This window comes from Poecilia reticulata, chromosome 9, assembly GCF_904066995.2.
Source record: "Poecilia reticulata chromosome 9, P_reticulata-male-v2, whole genome shotgun sequence".
Taxonomy (NCBI): Eukaryota; Metazoa; Chordata; class Actinopteri; order Cyprinodontiformes; family Poeciliidae; genus Poecilia; species Poecilia reticulata.
Window position 1 is genome coordinate 19,358,772 of NC_088838.1, and position 18,453 is coordinate 19,377,224.

The window sequence follows — 18,453 nt, forward strand, 5'->3', positions numbered from 1 at the left end:
ACTAATTTGCAGTTTGGAGAATATTTTCATGCACGGATTAATAGCATAAAGTGTGATTTACATTTAAAACTCTTCACTTTTGCAGTTTATGCAGAGAATCTACACTGTAGCACCCTGTGTTTGTTGTAGTTTAATAAAACTGAACAAACACATCAGTACCCTTCTGGCTGATAATGTTTATTTTTCTGCTGCCACTTTTAAGTAATGCTAAGACGTAAAAAGGAGAAGTAAGAATAAACCGTAAACATCCTCTGTTAATGCTTTTTATTTTATGATCATTTTTTTTGTTTTGTTTTTTGTTTTTTTTCACCAAAGCCAAACCTCACCGCAGAATCGGACATGTGTGCTTTCGCTCGTTGTGATGCATTCCTTGTATTTTGCTCTCACACCTTGAATTATTTATTGCTCACCCGACCTTTTACCCTCTTCAGTTCTTTCATTCTCTGTCAGCCCCTCTCCTATCAAGAAGACCATTTTAATAGATGTTTTCCCTATTTTCATTATCCCTGCAGGGCAGGGGTTTTGTTGTGATCAAGAAGATGTTCAGAATCTTTATCTTACTTTCACTTGTTTATTTGTGGACATTTTTTTTAATCAAAGTTATGATTTTCTTAAATCCCATATTTTGTTGTCTATTTATTTTTGTTACTTTGGAATAATTTTCTGATTATTCCCTTGTTTAATTTTATTTAAACCGTATCAATATACAGAAAGTTTAATAATTAATACTAGTTTAGTAACGTAATTCTGCATTTAACCCTGGCCAGATGTGATAATAGCTGCTTCGAGTGCCTGGGACCCGGGGAACTAAACTGCAGCAGCTGCAACAGCGGCTACAACTTGGAGGCAGGAACCTGCGTGGTTAGCACAGTCTGCAAAGATGGTGAGTTGTCAGCTTTCTTATTAGCTACATGCTCTGTGTGTGTGTGTGTGTGTGTGTGTGTGTGTGTGTGTGTGTGTGCGTGTGTGTGTGTGTGTGTGTGTGTGTGCGTGTGTGTGTGTGTGTGTGTGTGTGTGTGTGTGTGTGTGTGTGTGTGCGTGCGTGCGTGCGTGCGTGCGTGCGTGCGTGCGTGCGTGTGTGTGTGTGTGTGCATTTTCACTATTAGCTGTAACATGCAAATGATTAGCGAAATTCATACGTTAGATTTTCATTATACAAGTATTTAGTATAGAAATGAGGTTGTTCTAGAAATGGGAAATAAAATGTTGGATCAATTTTAGATGACCAAATAAACTAAAATCCAGTTTCAACAGGAGAATAAATGAACAATAGTTTTGCAATGCACGGCAAAACTTGCGGCCCTTTGATAACATTTTGAGGTTTTTGCTAACATCTTTGCTAACCCGCTCACTGCTGTAGCTCCAAAGCAAGCAGCCAGTCTGTCTTTGCTTTCATGCTCTGGCATATGTGTTGCTTTTTAACAGTTTATGCCCATAACATATCATTTCTCTGGAAATACCTCACTGACAAGATCTCCATCTCTAAAACAAAAAAGCAACAAAAAAAGCACTTTTTCCAAGTTTCTCTCTGCACTGACCTGAAGTCTGCTTCATAGCGTCTGTTTTCCCGCATTCATCTTTTTTGTTGGACATTCAGTTTCTTTTTCTCCTCTCTGCACTGTATGCTCTCTTTTCCCTTAAAGCTCTGCATGTTGTGTCTATGATTCTTTAGACATAAATAGTTTTGACTAACTCACTGACCTCTCAGTCTGATGATGCTTTGACTGCAATTTGCGATTTTCTGCTTAGGCAGGAATGTTCTAGTTGATCTGAAAACACATCCGTGTGATGAAATAAAGCTCTGAAATGTGGCTTTGCTGCGTCACCTTTATGTTGATGATGATCTGTGTTACTTAAAGTGCACCCTCACCCTGCCTTTGTAAAGCAAAAAGTCTCATTTTGTGGATGGTTTATCTGCAGCTTTAAAATTAGAATGCTTGTGTACAGATGGAGGGTTCACTATAAGTTTTCTAGTTTGGCAAAAATGAAATAAATATTTTCTTTTGGGGGGGGGGGGTCATTATTTTACTAATTGTGTGACACTTTTTTCCCCCCTTTTTCTCTCTCTGTTCTTTCCCCCAAATCCATTTTCTGATCTCCTGACATCACTCCGCTGGACCACAATCCGTTTCCACCTCGATGAACATCCCTGTGATTGGATCAAAAAAAAAAAAAAAAAACCTTCTTCCTGTCACCTGAACCTTCTCCTGACCAATCATTGCAACTCTGCTTGTCGTTTTTTAATGGTTCTTCCTTGTGTGTGTGTGTGTTTCTCTGTAATGTTTCGCCCCCTTCTCCCCCCCTGTCCCTCCTGCTGCATCTCCTCTTCCTGGTCTGTGGAAAGCAAATGAAGAATCTTGGGCGGAAGGCGGTTTCTGCGTGCTCGTTAAAAAGAACAATCTCTGCCAGAGGAGAGTGCTGCAGCAGCTGTGCTGCAGAACGTGCTCGCAAAAGGGGTGACGGGACGCTGCCACCGGGCGCCAGAGGGAGCGCACGGAGGGGTCGGGGGGCGGGGAGCGGGGGCCAACCCTCTTCTCCTCTAACCCCCCTCCTCCCTCTACCTGCCTGAGCATTCACAGTCACATAATTTATAAGAAAATCTGTGCCTCTTTAAAGGACGCATCGGAGGTGCGATGACGGGACTACAACAAACCTACCTTTTTTCAGTACTGGGACAAACACGTGGTCAGGGTGTGAAACGACTGGGACTTACTTCAAGAAAAATGAGCTATTGAAAACAACAACAGGAAAAAAAAAGAAGCAAACAAACAAAAAGAAAATAAAGGTGTTGGTATTTTGTGACCAAAGCATTGATGCCAAAATAATTGAACCTTCTTTGTATTTGTTGCCAGTGTACAGAGCATAGTTAAAAACAGGAGCCTCTCGGCCTGCAAATCTCTCAATACGTCTGTGTGCATTTTTTGTTTTGGCCCCTCTTTCTCATCTCCCTCCAGTGCTAATGACCAACAGATGGAGAAAGTGAGCATACAGTAGGAAATGCCATGGTTTTCTGCCTGTAAATATACGTCAAAGAGGCGAAGATTTAAAAAAAAAAAAAAAAAAAACCCACGTAGCTCATAATGTGAAAATAATGCGTGTCTGGGCTGATTCTGGCTGCTTGAGGGAAGAGAAGACAAATTCACACTTTAGTACGTACCTCACACGCAGTACATTGATGCACATTTATATATACATATATAAATACATAAATATCTATATTTATATATGTATATCCACGCCACACACACGCACCTTTAAGCATGAGCGCAGACACGTTAATCAGCCACTACTTGAAGTTACAGACTTCGGCGTACGCCAAGACTGATGCACAGTACTGAGCAGAACCGACTCTTTCATTTACTTCAAAATATCCACCTCCCCCCTCTGAGTAGTGTGTATGTGGGGTGTGTTTATCTTTATTGCGGTGTCCAGGAGATTGCCATTAATTCTTGATGTAAGCCCAGACGGCATTGATTCATTCAAGAGTCGATAGTCATTCTTTCCAGATCGTTCTGCAGGGAGGGGAGCTCCGCAGTAAGTTATAATGAATTTGCGGTACTAGGGATGTACCGATGCCACGTTTTCACACGTGTGACGAAGATTCATGGCCCAAAAACTGAGGACCGAGTTTATCCGCTGCAGTGACTTCACACTTCAAAGCTTTCTTCCTTTACTTTGTCGGATGAGATAACTGCAATATCTGTCAGACTTGTTACTGGGGTCTGAAATTCATTGAAATGTTGGTTACCTTTTTTTCCACATGCCCTGTATGACACAGCTTAAGGGAACTATTGTCCAGTAATGATATTGTATCTGTATCGGTGCATCCCTATATGTTACTGTTCTCAAATAAAATAGTTTTAGAAGTTTCTGCTCTCTTTATTCTGTTACAATAAAGACAATGCACATGAACTGAGGTTCTCTGACAATTTTGCTATAATATATTCATTTAATGCTGTTTGTATCTGCAGATAAAGCTCACTGAGAGGCAGTTGGACGGGAAACGGCCGTCTCACATTTCTGTCCTTATTTTCTCAATTTTAGACACGTTGAGTTGTTTTGTTAAGCTAAAGGTATATATATAGTCACACATTTGATTTTCTTTATTTTTCTCTAAAAGGAAGCTGTCTGTGTCAGAACTCAAAACGGTGTCAAAAATTCACATAATTGAAAGAAAACAAAGTTTTGGCGACGAGCCCAGTAGACGTCAGAGAGCTGCGCTCCCCTCCTGTCTGTCTTTGAGCTTTACCTGCTGGAGCTCCTAAATTATTCCAGAAATGCTGGCTTTTAACGTTAAATAAGAATAAAAAAAACAAAAACAAAACGCAAATAAACCTAAAAGGGAAAAAAAACCCTCTCTGAATGGTACTTTTTAGTGGGTGTTGATGCCTGCAGCCTGAAGCATTTACAGTATTAGATGAATTGTTGTACTGTGGACTGGTAATGGTTGTTGGTGATTTGTAATAAAGAAAGTCCCTGTTAAAAGAAGCTTAATCTTAGTCATTGTTTAAGATGACTTTTGATTGCGTGTGTGTGTGATAGTAGTTACACACACACACATACACAGCCCCTCGTATAAAAGTTGTTTTTATTGTGTACTTGTGACATAATTGTGACAATGCATTATTAATGTTACTCAAAGTCCTAGTTTTGAAAATCTTTTTTTATTACCTTTACTTAAGTGTTCTTATTAAAATGTTTAATCTGTTTACGGTTCTGTTGTCTTCTCGGTTTTCTTTTATTCACTTTTTTTTAACCATGAAATTATTACTGTATTAGCATCGTGAATTATTTTCTTTTCTTTTTAAAAGAAAGATCTTGAAATCTGCTTTTGCTCTACACTGAGCTACATTTTAAAAAGTGATACGTTTTCGCCAGTCGAGCTGATTTAATAAAAGTTCCACATTCTTGCGGCTCAGTGTTTTGGAGGAGATGCAGTATAAACCTGATATTTAATATACGCGACATAAAAACTCAAACACTTTTTTCACTATCTGACAGTGGTTTTTATTCATTTAAATGTAGAGGTTTACATACATTTTCTCAGTATTTGGTGGTTTTTCTCTTTGAACTTGACTTGATTCTAAGCTTTTTGGTTTTTCTTCCTCACTGGACGTCTGCTCCATTCCTCCTGACAGAAATGATGTAACTCATCTTACTCTCATGCACCTTTTCAAATCTGCCCACAGCTTCTCATTGCTTTGTGACAGCCTTTCCAAAACATTGACTTTCTTATCCTTAAGCCACTTTATAATAAACGCATTTATACGCTAGTGGTCTTTATCCATTTGGAAGGCTCATTTCTGCCCAATCTCTACCTTCTTGGCTGATAAATCGCGATGTTGCTCCAATGTTTCCACGTTTTTGGCTCATCATGCCAGCTTTTTTGGACACCCCCTCTTACTTTAAAGTTTGGATGCAAAAATCTGCCTCTCTTTCCTCCAAATGTGGTCATTACGTCTAATCCTCACCAAATACAACAGTAACATCGAATGTTTAGTCTTGATAAAAGTGGAAATAAATTGTTTATGAATTTTATTGATAAAAGTTGCACTGGGAATGTGACATGTCTGGCATCTTTAATCACATCAAACTTGTTTCAGAAAACTGTAGTTTCTGACAGCGGATCCTCCGGGAATTGTTACATATAATTATACACATTGATCTACTGGGATCTAGTGGATTTGATGCGTAGTAAACAGATTTCCCCTTACTGCTGATTCCTAAATGTTTGCTCAAAAACAAGCCATGTCAGTACAGTAATTATAATGGGTATAAGAATATAAAATCCCTAAATGATTTTAAACCTCCTAAATAGACGAGTAATGGTATTAATATGATTTTAATGTTAGGTCTAGAGCAACAAGACTGGGACATTGTGTGAAATACACTAACTGCCTTATAAAGATAATATTACCCCTTCAACTCTCTTTTTGTGGCAATTACAGCCACAAATTGCAATCCACTTTATTAGGATTTTTAAAACACTTAATGGTACATAATTGCGAAGTGGTAAAAATGACACACGGCTTTCAAAATTCCTCATGGCTGTAGATCTAAAAAGTGTGGCGATGTGTTAAGACCTTGAAGGATCTTAGCTTCCTCCTGAAGTAAATCCTGCTCTGTCCTTTCCGTCTGCTGTCCAGATGAGGACTGAGGTATTTATTTTCCTCAGCCACCTCCACTTCTTCTCCCATGATGGGAATAGAGTTTGATCTAACCCTGTTTCTCTAGAAACCTGCAATCATCTCCTTTGTTTTGTTCTCATTGAAGACGACATGATTGTTTCCACACCGTGCCACAAAATCTGCAGTGATAACTGCATTGAAAAGTGGTTCTATAAAGAGAGCTGGATACAGATACATCAGTTTTTCCTAGTTGAATTTGTAAAAAAAAAAAATATAGATCTGAAACTCATATTTCTTTCCACTTTAGAAGTAGCCTTGGTTATCAGAACATCCCATAATGGCAAATGTTTAATGCTTTCGCAAGATTCTCTATGTTGTAGTTACTCTGGAGATTTATCTGAACACTAAAGTATTTGTACATTGTTCAAGATCTCCAAAATCTAAATGCATCTGCTGGAGGATCTAGTCAAGTTGTGTTTTTTCTGCTTCCTTGGACCGAGTGTGAGACGATGTAGAAGAGTTGCAGAGCTAGACGATGTCAGCGTTGTTTCACAACAACAACAACTTGTTGCTGCCCTTACAAGCTCAGACTTGAGCGTCCACAACAGAGGACATAAGTTTCACCACCCTGAGTGTCGCCCCCCTCTGTTGTCTTCCTCGATGGCACTCCAGGAAGATTTCTGCTGAGTAGAGCAGTGTGGCCCTCCGTCCCCTGAGAACTTGGCTCTCTGTTTGTTTGTCTGTGGGGGTGGGGGTGAGGAAGAGTGACGGCGTTCATTCGGGTGGTGATTGGGGGGAGTTCTGTGGGGGGGGGGGCTTTTGAATGGTTTCAGCAGAGCTATGCTGAATAGGAAGCCGCTGCCTGTTGTGTTTGTACACAAAGAATCTCCTTTGTTTTCCAGAGGAACAATTGAGCTTTTCACCAAAAGCCGGAGAGCACAGACAAACCTCACCGCTGCGGAGAAGGATGTTCTCGCTTTCTACTCTTACACAAACATCCTGCTCCATCGTTATGCTTGAACCAGCGTTTGCCACCTTTGTTTAACAGCAAAGTGAGGGGAGACGATGTTTATGTGCCATTTCTTTTCTTTTTTCTTTTTTTGTAAGGTTAATGGATTTGTGAAAACTTCTAGTTCAACTGCCAGCAGTATAAGACAATTTATATGAATTTTCAGAAGTTTGTTCTCTTATTCTTGTCTTGGGGGACATTTTCAAACATTGTTTAGGTAGAATTATCGTGTAATAACTTACACGATAAGTTATAACAATTGTGGATGTGCAATTATGCCCTTTGTGGAATCATAATTGCATACCCACCCAGAGGGCCATGGTAATTGTGATAATGTTTTTGATGCGATGATTCATTGATTACTCTGCCAGTCGCAGAGGTTTCCGGCAAGCACAACTCAATTCCCTGCACTTCTGAAACCCACGCACGAGTTCAGCATTTTTAACCATGGAGTTATGAGCCTAAAGCTAAAACAAAGCTGGTCTCTAAGTGATGATGTTTTTGCTGCTTGGTTACAAAAATTAATATAAAGGTCATAACTTTCACATTTAAGTTTTTTTGTTTTTGTTTAGGTTCCTAACTTACAGCAGTATATTCCTTTTTATAGCAACATTGAAAAAATACATGAATGGCACAAAATAAAAAATGAGCGCAGAAGAGCTGTGAATTTAGATGAAAGTTGACTAAAAATGTCAGGTTTTGAATATCAAACTCAGTCGTTAATGTCAGGGGTAGAGTAGTGATAACAGAGTCTGAAACTGAAATTAAGAATTAAAAACTTTGCATTTAAAATTAAGGAGGAAGTAAGGAGAAATGTAGCGTAGGTATCTACTATACTGGCACCCTACGGTAGAACATTAAAGCACCAAGTGTGCCTGTCATTTACTAAGCTGTCATTTGTGACCTGATAGAATCCAAATAGAGGCAGGTTCTGATCCAATTCTGACTTCACATCAGTCACTTCTTCACCTAGGAAAGTAAAATTTACTGCAGAAATGTAGCACTTAAAACTTTATTTTGCGGGCACAGTTTGTCACCCAAATTTTGTAATTATGAAAAGAGGTAGTTTGCTAAACAACTTGTGATTTGATTCTACTAAGTCATTTAAATCTAATGCTGGACACGTAGTGTTTGGAAAGGATGTTAAGATTGATATACAACTGCTTTCTTCTTTTATTTGTCTCAAACATAGAGAAACAATGAGTGTTAAGACGTTCCAAAGAATCATTTTGAGTGAATATAAACTGGCAAAAAAAATCCCAATAGCATTTTTCCTTTATAGATTACCTTTGTAATAAAATGTATCGTTTCCTCCTTTATTGTGTCACCAATAAGTGGCCACACATCTTTTTGGCATTACCAAAAAGGTTTATATTTTTAATAAAGAAAAAAGTCAGTGTTTTATGACCAACAAAAGTCCATCTGTCACTGCAGACCCAGATAATTTACTAGCAATAGACGATAATCACTTCCTGTTTTTGAGAGATGTGTGACTGCAATATCTTTTTGTTGTCAAAGGGTCTTCTTAGAATTGCTTACTTAGGTCGATCACAGTTTATTTGTTTCAAACTTTCATTATTTTGAAGTTTGTACAACTCGAAATTGGGACGATATTAGTCCATTAAACTTTCCTCTGCAGTTTTAATTTGGACATTTCTGGGTGGTGTTTATTACTCCAACTGCTTTTGCTGCTGAAAGGTGGAAATGTCTCCAATCATGGGTAATAAACACAGAACCGTTAAACTCTAAAACTTTTAAATATCTATAGCGTCATAAAAAATGTAATTGGTTAGGAAGTTGTTTGAACTTTGTTCTTATAATGCAAATAATCTTTAATCAGTGAAATCTAAATTATCTGCATTTACCTCTGACTTCAAGCCTGGAATAACCAAACCCAAAATATCCAGGGCTTTACTGTGTTTTCTTTTGCTGCAGAAGTGAACAACATATCTGAGTGACTTTTTAAAAATATTTTTGCAGCAAGACACTGAAAGTCAGCAAGACGCTGAAAGTCTTGCTGACTTTGCGTGGTTTCTTCTGCCATCATCTGTTTGGGTCGCAGCATCGGCTAGTGACTTAAAAATGACTAAACAATGTGATAAAGAAGGCTGGTTCTATTTTGGATTATTGTGCGAAGAAGGATTCTTTGTAAAATGAAGAACATTATGGACAACCCTGAGCATCCTCTTCATCAGACCGCGACACGTCAGCAGTGTCTTCAGTCTGAGACTCCTCCAGATCTGCTGCGATACAGACTGCTACAGGCGATCCTTCCTGCCTCCATCTGTCAGCATCCACTACAATTCTTTGAAGGAACTTCAATAATATGAGTTACAGCAAATTTATTTCCCTTAAGAATCAACAGGATGATTTTAAATTGAACTGAAATGGGTTGAATGATTATTGTGTAGCGGGTTTATAATGAAGCTGTTTTATTTTTTTGTGGCTCTCTGTCTGCAGGGGAGTACATGAGTAAGCAGGGAATGTGCCATCTTTGTGACGCTTCCTGTCAGCAGTGCACGGGTCCGGAAAGCGAAGCCTGCACCGTCTGCCCAGATACAAGGTTAAAACCTTTCACAAGGAAACGTCACAGAGTGCATGTTTTCAGACTTTTTGTTGTTTCACACATTTGCTGTTTTCCCATATCAGTTTTAAAAGAGGTGATAGTAAGGCTAAATATGTTAAGATGATTATCAAAGTTAATAGTTTCTATGATTTGATCTTAACTATGAACCTCAGTGGATATAAAAAAAAATCTGCACACGTTAAAATGTCAAATTGTTGTAGTGTAAAACAGTGATGCCAAGAGAAATAATTGCAAAACATTTTTCACCTTTATTATAACCTTGAAACAGTACAACTCAACTAAAAAGATAAAACTTGCATCTTCTAGAGGGAGAAATCACAAGATTTAAATAATGTGGTTGCATAAATGTGCTGCTGAATTAAAACTTATGCTTTTCTGTTAGAATTTCACTCGCACTTTTTGGTACACGTTTATTATAAGATTCAGCTTTGTAGATGATTAAATATTGCATTTCCAACTCCAAAACAGGAAGCTAGCAGGACAAATTTTGAACAGGATAGTAGAAATCCACATCCAATGTTACTTTGTGTTGACAAACTTAGAAACCAAGTTACCGGTGCAGCACTTCACTAAACATCGAAGGTGTGGAGGCGAGGAGAAGCTAATTGTTTCTAAAAGGCTTATTAAAGTCCTCTGTTAAATTGCCAAAAGGGCACTCAAATGACTCTCTCGCCATTAGGATCAATTAAGAATCAAACCTGGCTCAGTGTGTTACCTCTGTACCATCCTTCCAGCTGAACATAATTATTGCAGCTTTATTTTGCAGGAAAGTTTGGTCAGGAAAGAGTAGAAAGATGCATGAAAATATAGAGCTAACTGAATATATTCCTACAATGATCTGGACTTTAATCTGGAACTGAGGCTTAAGTTTCAAGGAGACAATAACAAAAGCACACAGCCAAGAAAACAAAGGAATGGCCTCTCTGTCTCTCTCTCTCTCACACACACACACACACGCACACACACACACACACACACACACACACACACACACACACACACACACACACACACACAAAAGCTGTTTAAGTTCTTGGACTCAGCCAGCCAGAGTTTGGATCTGAACCCAGCGGAGCTTCTCCAGAGAGAGCTAAAATTCACTCAGGATTGATTCTGCCAAAAAGAAACAGAAAAACCTCCAAGACAAAGGTATGCCAAGCTTGTGGTATCTTTCCCAAGAAACCTCCAGGCTGCCAAACACTCTTCAGCCAAGTACAAAGAGAAGTTCTTCAATAATTATGTAAAGAGGCATATTCTATGTACAAAAAGTGTTACAAAACACTCTATTAAAACTACTTTTTGCGAGTCCCTTCGCACTGCTGTGTGTAAATTAATGAAGGAATAAAAAACGACTGGATCCATGCTGAGACAAACCTGAAGCAAAACAAAACGTGGAACATTTTCCATCTGCACTGTTCATTTAAAAAGATGTAAGCTAACACCGCTGAAGTGGTGCTGCAAACATCGCAATGCAATCCAACCACTGCACCGTGGTTCGAAAACAGAGTTGATGCTTTTATAAATCAGACGTGAATTCACAGATGGGTGGGTTCAGATTATGTGAAATTCTGCTCATTTCCAAGGATAAATCCAGCTTCTTAATGCACAGTGTGTTTATGCTTCAGCTGTAGCTCTGCTTCATACGTCCATGCAGGCTCTTTGAAGACGGCCGTTGTGTCATCGGCTGCCAGGAGGGGCGCTATGTCCTGGGGAAGCGGTGTCTTCCCTGTCATCACACCTGCAAGACGTGCACTGCTGATGGTCCAGATAGCTGCACCAGCTGTGACACAGGTATACGCTCCCACAGAGATGAATACATTCAAATTGTTCTGTTTTGTTTCCTTGTGATGAAAATAGAAAATATATATATATTTGCAGGTGCCAAAGTAAAAATATTTTCTTACACCCCCCCCCCCCCCCGATTATCTCTGCTAGTTGAACGTGTGTTAATTTAACAGGCTTGTAGCGGCACAGAAGTGTATTTACACTGGAAGCAGCGGTTTTTGGTGGTTTTTGTTTCCAAAGCTGCAGATACCGAGCCTGATGTTCTGTGTCACTGCTACAGCGGAGAACAGGAATATCAGCTGCAAGTAAAAATGAGTCACCAGGTGTTTCTGTGTCACAAGCGAGCATTAGCACAGCTAGCTACAAACAGGAAGTTATAAAAGTATCACCCCTTCCTCTGTTTGAGTTAATTATTGATCTCTGAAATGTTTTAGAAATCATTGAGGAAGATGATTACTATAGTAATTATAGTTACTATAGTTAATTATAGTAACTCTATAGAGTAGGTGTATTGACTAGCAAGTGTTTCACAGGGTATTGATTTAGCTTTGGTATTTATTAGTTGCTAGGTGAAAATTTCTCAATGTGATTGTAGCCTGTGATTGTAGACTCTGAACATATGGAGTTGTGACTAAACCTCACAAAACATTTTCATACCACTTTCCCACTTGTGACCACAAACTTCAATGTATTTCATGGAGGTTTTGTGGGATATACCCAATACAAAGTAATACACAACTGGAAAGAAATGAAAAATAACACATTGTATTAAAGAGGCTTTACAGAAAAAAATAAAAAAAATCTTCAAAGTCTGACCCCCATCACTTTAAATACCCAAATACAAAACTGTTTCTTCTTGAAAATCAGGGAACACAGCAGACATGTCAGTAAGGGCTTTTGCACATCTGCAGAGTATTGATCAATCTATCGTCTGAAATGGAAAAGTTTGATGGAACTACAAGCCTAACCAAACCTATCAACACAAATTGACATGCTGCATTAGGAAATATAAAATCAGAGAGGAATCAGAGAAGCTCGTTGTGCTTGGGGAGCTGCGGAGGAAGCTTTTCTTCAGCAGGGATATGGAAGCTCTTAACGGGAAGACAGATCGGGAACTCCTGGATGAAAACCTCTGAGGCTTACGAAAGGCTTGAGAAATTCACCTTTCAGCAAGAAAATCACCCTAAGAACATCCAGAGCTGCAGCGAAATGGTTCGGCTCAAAGCATATTCACGCATTAGAATGGCCCAGATCTAAATAATGATGAGAGTACGTGAAAAATATAAAAGCTTGCATGATTTTCCACCACTTCCTATCTATCTACTACTCTACTTTGTTTTTCACCTAAGATTGCAATAACATCCACAGACGTTTGTAGATTTAACCTGAGAAAATGTGAAAAACTCAAGGGCTCTGAAATTGTTCTCAAGGCTCTGCAGCTCTGACTGCTGACTGGAGCTAATGTGCTTTTAGACCAAGCTAAGGCTCATTTGTGTCAGACATCCCCAATTAATCTTCTGAAAGTAAATGGATCTAATTAAGTTATAATGTTGCTGTTGATAGATGTGTTTTAGAAAGGGAGAATCAGTCTTTGTATGATCCACCCTGATGTCTTCGCTGCAACGGCGTCCATTTATCTTCTTCCTCGCTCCTCAATATGAAACCCACCCCGGTGTTAAGTGCTGTCATCCTCTGATTCTGAGCAGCTAATCCTCGCTCCTTTTTTCCCCTCATATTAATATAGATCTCAGAGGTCATTAACAGACTGCAGCTGAAGAAATATTAGTCTGATGGTGGCAGGAGCAACTGTGTTTATCACACTGTTGCAGACGGTATTATGGCTGTCAGAATGAGGGTGTTTACGCTGGGGAGATACTGTTACGCACCTACACACACTTTGAGGTACCAGATGTCCAAGAAAAGAATTAACACCAGATTTTCTCGTCACACACCCTTTCAATTAGCCGAAAAATTTGTCAGCCTATGTTTGAAAATGTGGTTCCGTTTAATTGCAAGTCTGTCTGAGGCTCAATGAGACATAACAATAACAGCAGGAACAGACCTTCTATCTGTCTCACCCGGCTTCTTTCTCAAAACAGCCTCTCTTATCTCAGAGACACACACGCACACACACGCATGCACACGAACACTCAAGGTATGAGCAAGATACGGAGGAGGTTTTCTGATACTGACCTGTGATAGTGATGCTTTAGATCCCTGCTGTCACTTTTAAATGAGGGAGCATGACGGTAAAAGAAACTGCAAAAAACTTTCTGGACATAAAATTGAAGTAACACATGTAAAGTTTATTCATTGTTTTTAACACAAGATTTAACTAGAAACTGCACTGTAAATATTTTGCTGTCTCCATGGAGTTTTCTTTAACGATTGCTATTTAGCAGCAAACATTTTCCTGTCTGCCCTACCTAAGTTCCCTACTGCTGTTGAAGAATAGAATAGAATATAATTGTCTTTTATTGACCCTCAGTGGGAAAACTCAGGTGTACCAGCAGCGAGGTAACAGTCAAATGGAAGCACACAAACAAACACACATGAAGATAACGATGTTATGGAGACTGTACCTATAAATTCAAATATACAACTTGAAAACTTCAGTTTTATGACAAATGGTCTGTGCAGATTCTAATGTTCCGATGGAAAAGGAGGATAATGTAAACAATGATGTTATTCTTCATGTTGGTTTGCCACAGGGCTCTGCAACCTGAGACACCAGAGCTGCAAGTGGCTCTTTGGGCCATCCACAATGTTGCCTATTAATGTTTATGAAAATAAATGTAGCAAATGCAAATTTTCCTCTTTTGTTATGTAATAATTGCGTTGAATTTCCAAAACATTCTTTGTGTGCGTGTGTGTGTGTGTGTGGGGGGGGGGTCTGTGGGCAACTAAGTATTTTTTTTTTTCTTCATCATTTTCCACAAATTTCAACATCCCACAGAAGTTTTGTTATTTTCTTAATAATTTTTTAAACCTGTAAAAATAGAAATAAAGCTGTGATGCTTTGAAACTTACAAGAAAGATTTTGTAGTTGATGTTTATATTTGTTTTTTTTTCCCCATAAAGTCATGTAACAATTGTGGTTCTGAGTAAATGTCATTGAAGGCAAAAATGGCCTATTTAGACCTCTGGTCTACAAAAAAAAACAACTATCCATATTTGTGGTTGTGGGGTAGCAAATTATGAAAATATTTAAGAGTAATGAAGATCTCTGTTTGACAGATGAGACTGCACATTCTTGAATGACGCTCCACATTTAAGACAGTGGCTTCCTAAAACCTAAATTACTCTTAAACCTCCGTCTGTGAGTCTGTGTCTGTCTGCATGCCTGTGTTTTGCATCAGCTTCTTCTTCCCATGGAAACCCTCATCTCTTTTTTTTATTTTTCGTTTCAACCCAGACAGGGTGGGTGTACCCAGGTACCTGTTTCAGAATCGGTGTCTGGAAGCCTGTCCTGAGGGCTTCTTCTCCTCTGCAAGGAAGTGTTGTGAGCCGTGTCCTGCAGAATGCGTCGTTTGTACTGCAGCAGACCGCTGCGTCCAGTGCAGCTCGGGATACAGACCCAGAAATGGCCAATGTGTCCAACTGGAGTGCAGCACAGGTTAGAGACGTGTAACGCTGACGCGTTTTCTTCTGCAACAAACATCTGCATATTAAGGCTAACTATGGCACAACTCTGAGAAATTTAGTCAGAAAAATAATGGCGATAATAATCAACATTACATCGTTGAATTAATCATTATCATTCAACAATGATGTCTCCTATTTTACCTGCTTAACAACGCAAAACAAAAAAGCAAAGCAACTTTTGGACTTCATTTCTGTCTACCTACCTCATATTTATTTATTTATTTATTTTTAAATCTCTTAACGATGAACTCAGTGTTTGTTGTAGAGAAGTAGATTCTTCTCTCATTTTAAGTTTCACATCTGTGAAGCTCTCAGATGTTCCCAGCATGGTGTAAGTTATATGGTTAGAGAGTTCATGCCATCTTTCTATCATCTTTGATATTCAACAAAGGGAAAAATGTTGGAAGCACAGTTGCTGGCGTGCCTTAATCTAGTCCATCTACCAAGGCCCACATGGTGCAGACCTCCCCACCCCCTGCTGTTTTTTCTGATCTTAATCCTCATTTTTATCCTCTGAGAGATTGTGAAAGATGAACACCTCACAGTTTATATCAAAGCGTGAGATCAGCAGGGAATGGCAGTCGGGAGAACTGAGCGAAAGCTGGGACTTCTGCTTTGCACAGTATTTGAGATAAGGAACTGAGGTGGAGCTTTCTGCACCATAGGGTCTGAAATGAACATGGATTCCAGCAATGAGAGTTTGCATCACTACAGTAGATCTGCAACTATGTTGTCTTTAATTTTCATTCTCTTGTAACATTTTGATTCAGTCTATTTGATTTAGACAAAATTGAATGTTTGGAAAAAGTTAAAAGTCACAAAAGCGCTTTTCAAGAAACGAGAACTGAAATTTGTTTGGTATTTTATTCCTTATATCAGTTCTCTTGTATTTTCTGTCAGATGAGGCTTCAGACGATGATCAGCAGGACTGTCTTCCCTGTGATGAGGGCTGCAAGAAATGCAAGCGCAGTAAGTAGACTGCGTCTGTCTCTGTTTTTTTTTTTTTGTTTGTTTTTTTCCCTCTCATACGTCACCAACTTTAACAGATGTTGTTCATTTAGAACCAGGAAGAACCATAATGAAAGTGTGTATCCTCGGTAAAACATACTGCTACTTGATCAACCATCAGCAAAACTTTAAGCCACTGCAACTTGATGTTGTGATCCGCTGCTGTTCTCTAGATTTTACTCTGACTGCTCAGCATCATTGTGTAATTGACACAAAGAATGAAACTTGTATGAAGAAAAAAAAAGAGATTGCAAACAACGATTTGCACAAACCCACCAATTGTGGTGTACTTGAGGGCAAAGTAAGTTTTATTAAAAGTCAGGGCTTCCAGTTAGTATTTAGTGCCATGTATCCCCCCTTTTGAATTTTTCACATTTTGTTATCTTACAACCACAAACTTCTAAGCCTTTCATGGGATTTGTTTTATTCGTTTAAAAAATTACAACTTCAAGCGTATCGCTGCTATCTGTCCACACATCTGCAGCCTGGATTTCTTTTGCTAATTTGTTTTGCAAAACAGCTCAAGCTCAGACAGATTAGATGGAGAGAAACTAGAAACAGAAGTTTCCAAGTCTTGCCACAGATTCCCAATTGAATTTAGGCCTGGAGTTAAAAATAAAAGCCATTCCGACACATGGTTATGCTGTAACCAAACCTGTATGTTTATGGACCCAAGCCCAAATCTTTTGGCCTGTTTGAGCTCCATCTATTTAAAGCAGTTTTGCTCCTGCTGAAGATGGGAAGGGCATGTTCAGATTGAGCTGCAGCCTTTATGTTGATGACAAATTTTTTATTTTTGTCTCATCTAACCAGAGAACCTTCGTCTATATGCTTGCCTCTTACTTGTGGCAAGTTTGAAACATGGTTTCGTATGTTCTTAATTTTCAGCAGTAATGTTTTTCCTGCTCCTCCAAATGTGTGGAGTGAAATGTAATAGTAATATATAGTAGTTGTCCTGCTGTCATTTTTTAATCATGGATAATGAAAGAATTTGTTGTGCTTTAAGTTTACTTTGCAAGACTGTGAGTTGCATTTATAAACAATGTGACTGATTTCTGTTCCTCACACTTACTTTGAAATACAACTTGTTCTCAAAGTGAGTTCAGGTTTGAGATTGCATGGATGTTGGGCAGTTCGTAGTCAGGGTGACAAAGTCGGTTGATGTTTCATCCTGACGCTCTGTTAGTTACACTCTAACTCTAATGCCATGTTAGATATACAGTCTGCAATGCCACAGAAAGACAAACCTTCTTCCTCTTGGAGATGATTATCACATGCAGCTGAAAGTTGTTATTGTGAAGTGAACTCGTCTGAGGCAGAGATGGGCTGTTATTATGTCATTATGAGTTTCGTCTGGAATATTGCTTCAGTCTGGCTGCCTGCTTGCTACCCATCACCTCCCTGCGCTGAACGTATCAGTCAGCAGAGGAGGGATTTAAGATGATCGGCGCTTCTGCTAAACATGATGCTACAGGGTAAAAGTTAGGGCACCGGGATAGAGATGTTGGTAAAATGCTTGTTAATGTTGAAGGTCCTGTGTGTGGAAAGACATTTTTATCCTTTTTTTTTTTGTTGTTTTTTTTTAGGTTGTAAGCCAAACTTAGACTTGATACTGCAATATTAGTCATATTTTTCCATATTTTGCAATGTTACAATCTCAAATGTGAATGTATTTAATTGTGGTTTTGTCTTTTAGACCTACACATGATTGTGAAGTAGAAGGAAAATGATTGTTTCTTAAATAAAAACATAAAAGTTTTGTAGTTTTGACTCAGTCCTACAGAGTCAACACCTCAGAACTACATGCAGCTGCCATTTCAGACCTTTGCTGTGTCTCCACTAGCTTTGAACATTCAGAGATGGACATTTTTGCTGTTTAATTTTTACAAAATAGTTCAAGCTCAGTCAGATTTCATTTTATGTAGGGGTAGATTGACCCTGCAGCAATTTGTTTTAAAGAAATAATTTTGTCTTCCATTTCACAGCTTTGCAAAACTTTGTGTTTGTCCATCCAAGTTAAATATAAGACATTGAAGTTTATTGTTTAATAAATATTTTTTTTTAAATTCAGATTTTTATCTCTTAAAAATCACGGAGATGTTGTGGAATAATTGCATCTGCGGTGGTTTAGGCTTCACGTTAGACCTGTAAGGGTTAATGTTGAAGTAATAACATCTGTGGGTCAGTTTGTTATACAAGACTTTCTTTTGTATCTATCATAGCTCCTTTAATCCTCCAAACATACTAATCATTCTTTCCAAACCACATGCTAGAGGTTTGGAAATCTTCTA

General features: G+C 38.7%; 1 protein-coding gene across 1 annotated transcript in view; it reads left to right on the forward strand.

Moving 5' to 3' along the window:
• The window catches only part of pcsk5b (proprotein convertase subtilisin/kexin type 5b), a 95,869-nt gene that overhangs the window by 65,957 nt on the left and 11,459 nt on the right, over positions 1–18,453 (forward strand). Inside the window, 5 exon segments of the mRNA XM_081610684.1 lie at positions 768–883; positions 9,598–9,700; positions 11,379–11,515; positions 14,925–15,125; positions 16,055–16,123. Of these exon segments, the coding sequence (XP_081466810.1) occupies positions 768–883; positions 9,598–9,700; positions 11,379–11,515; positions 14,925–15,125; positions 16,055–16,123 (626 nt within the window).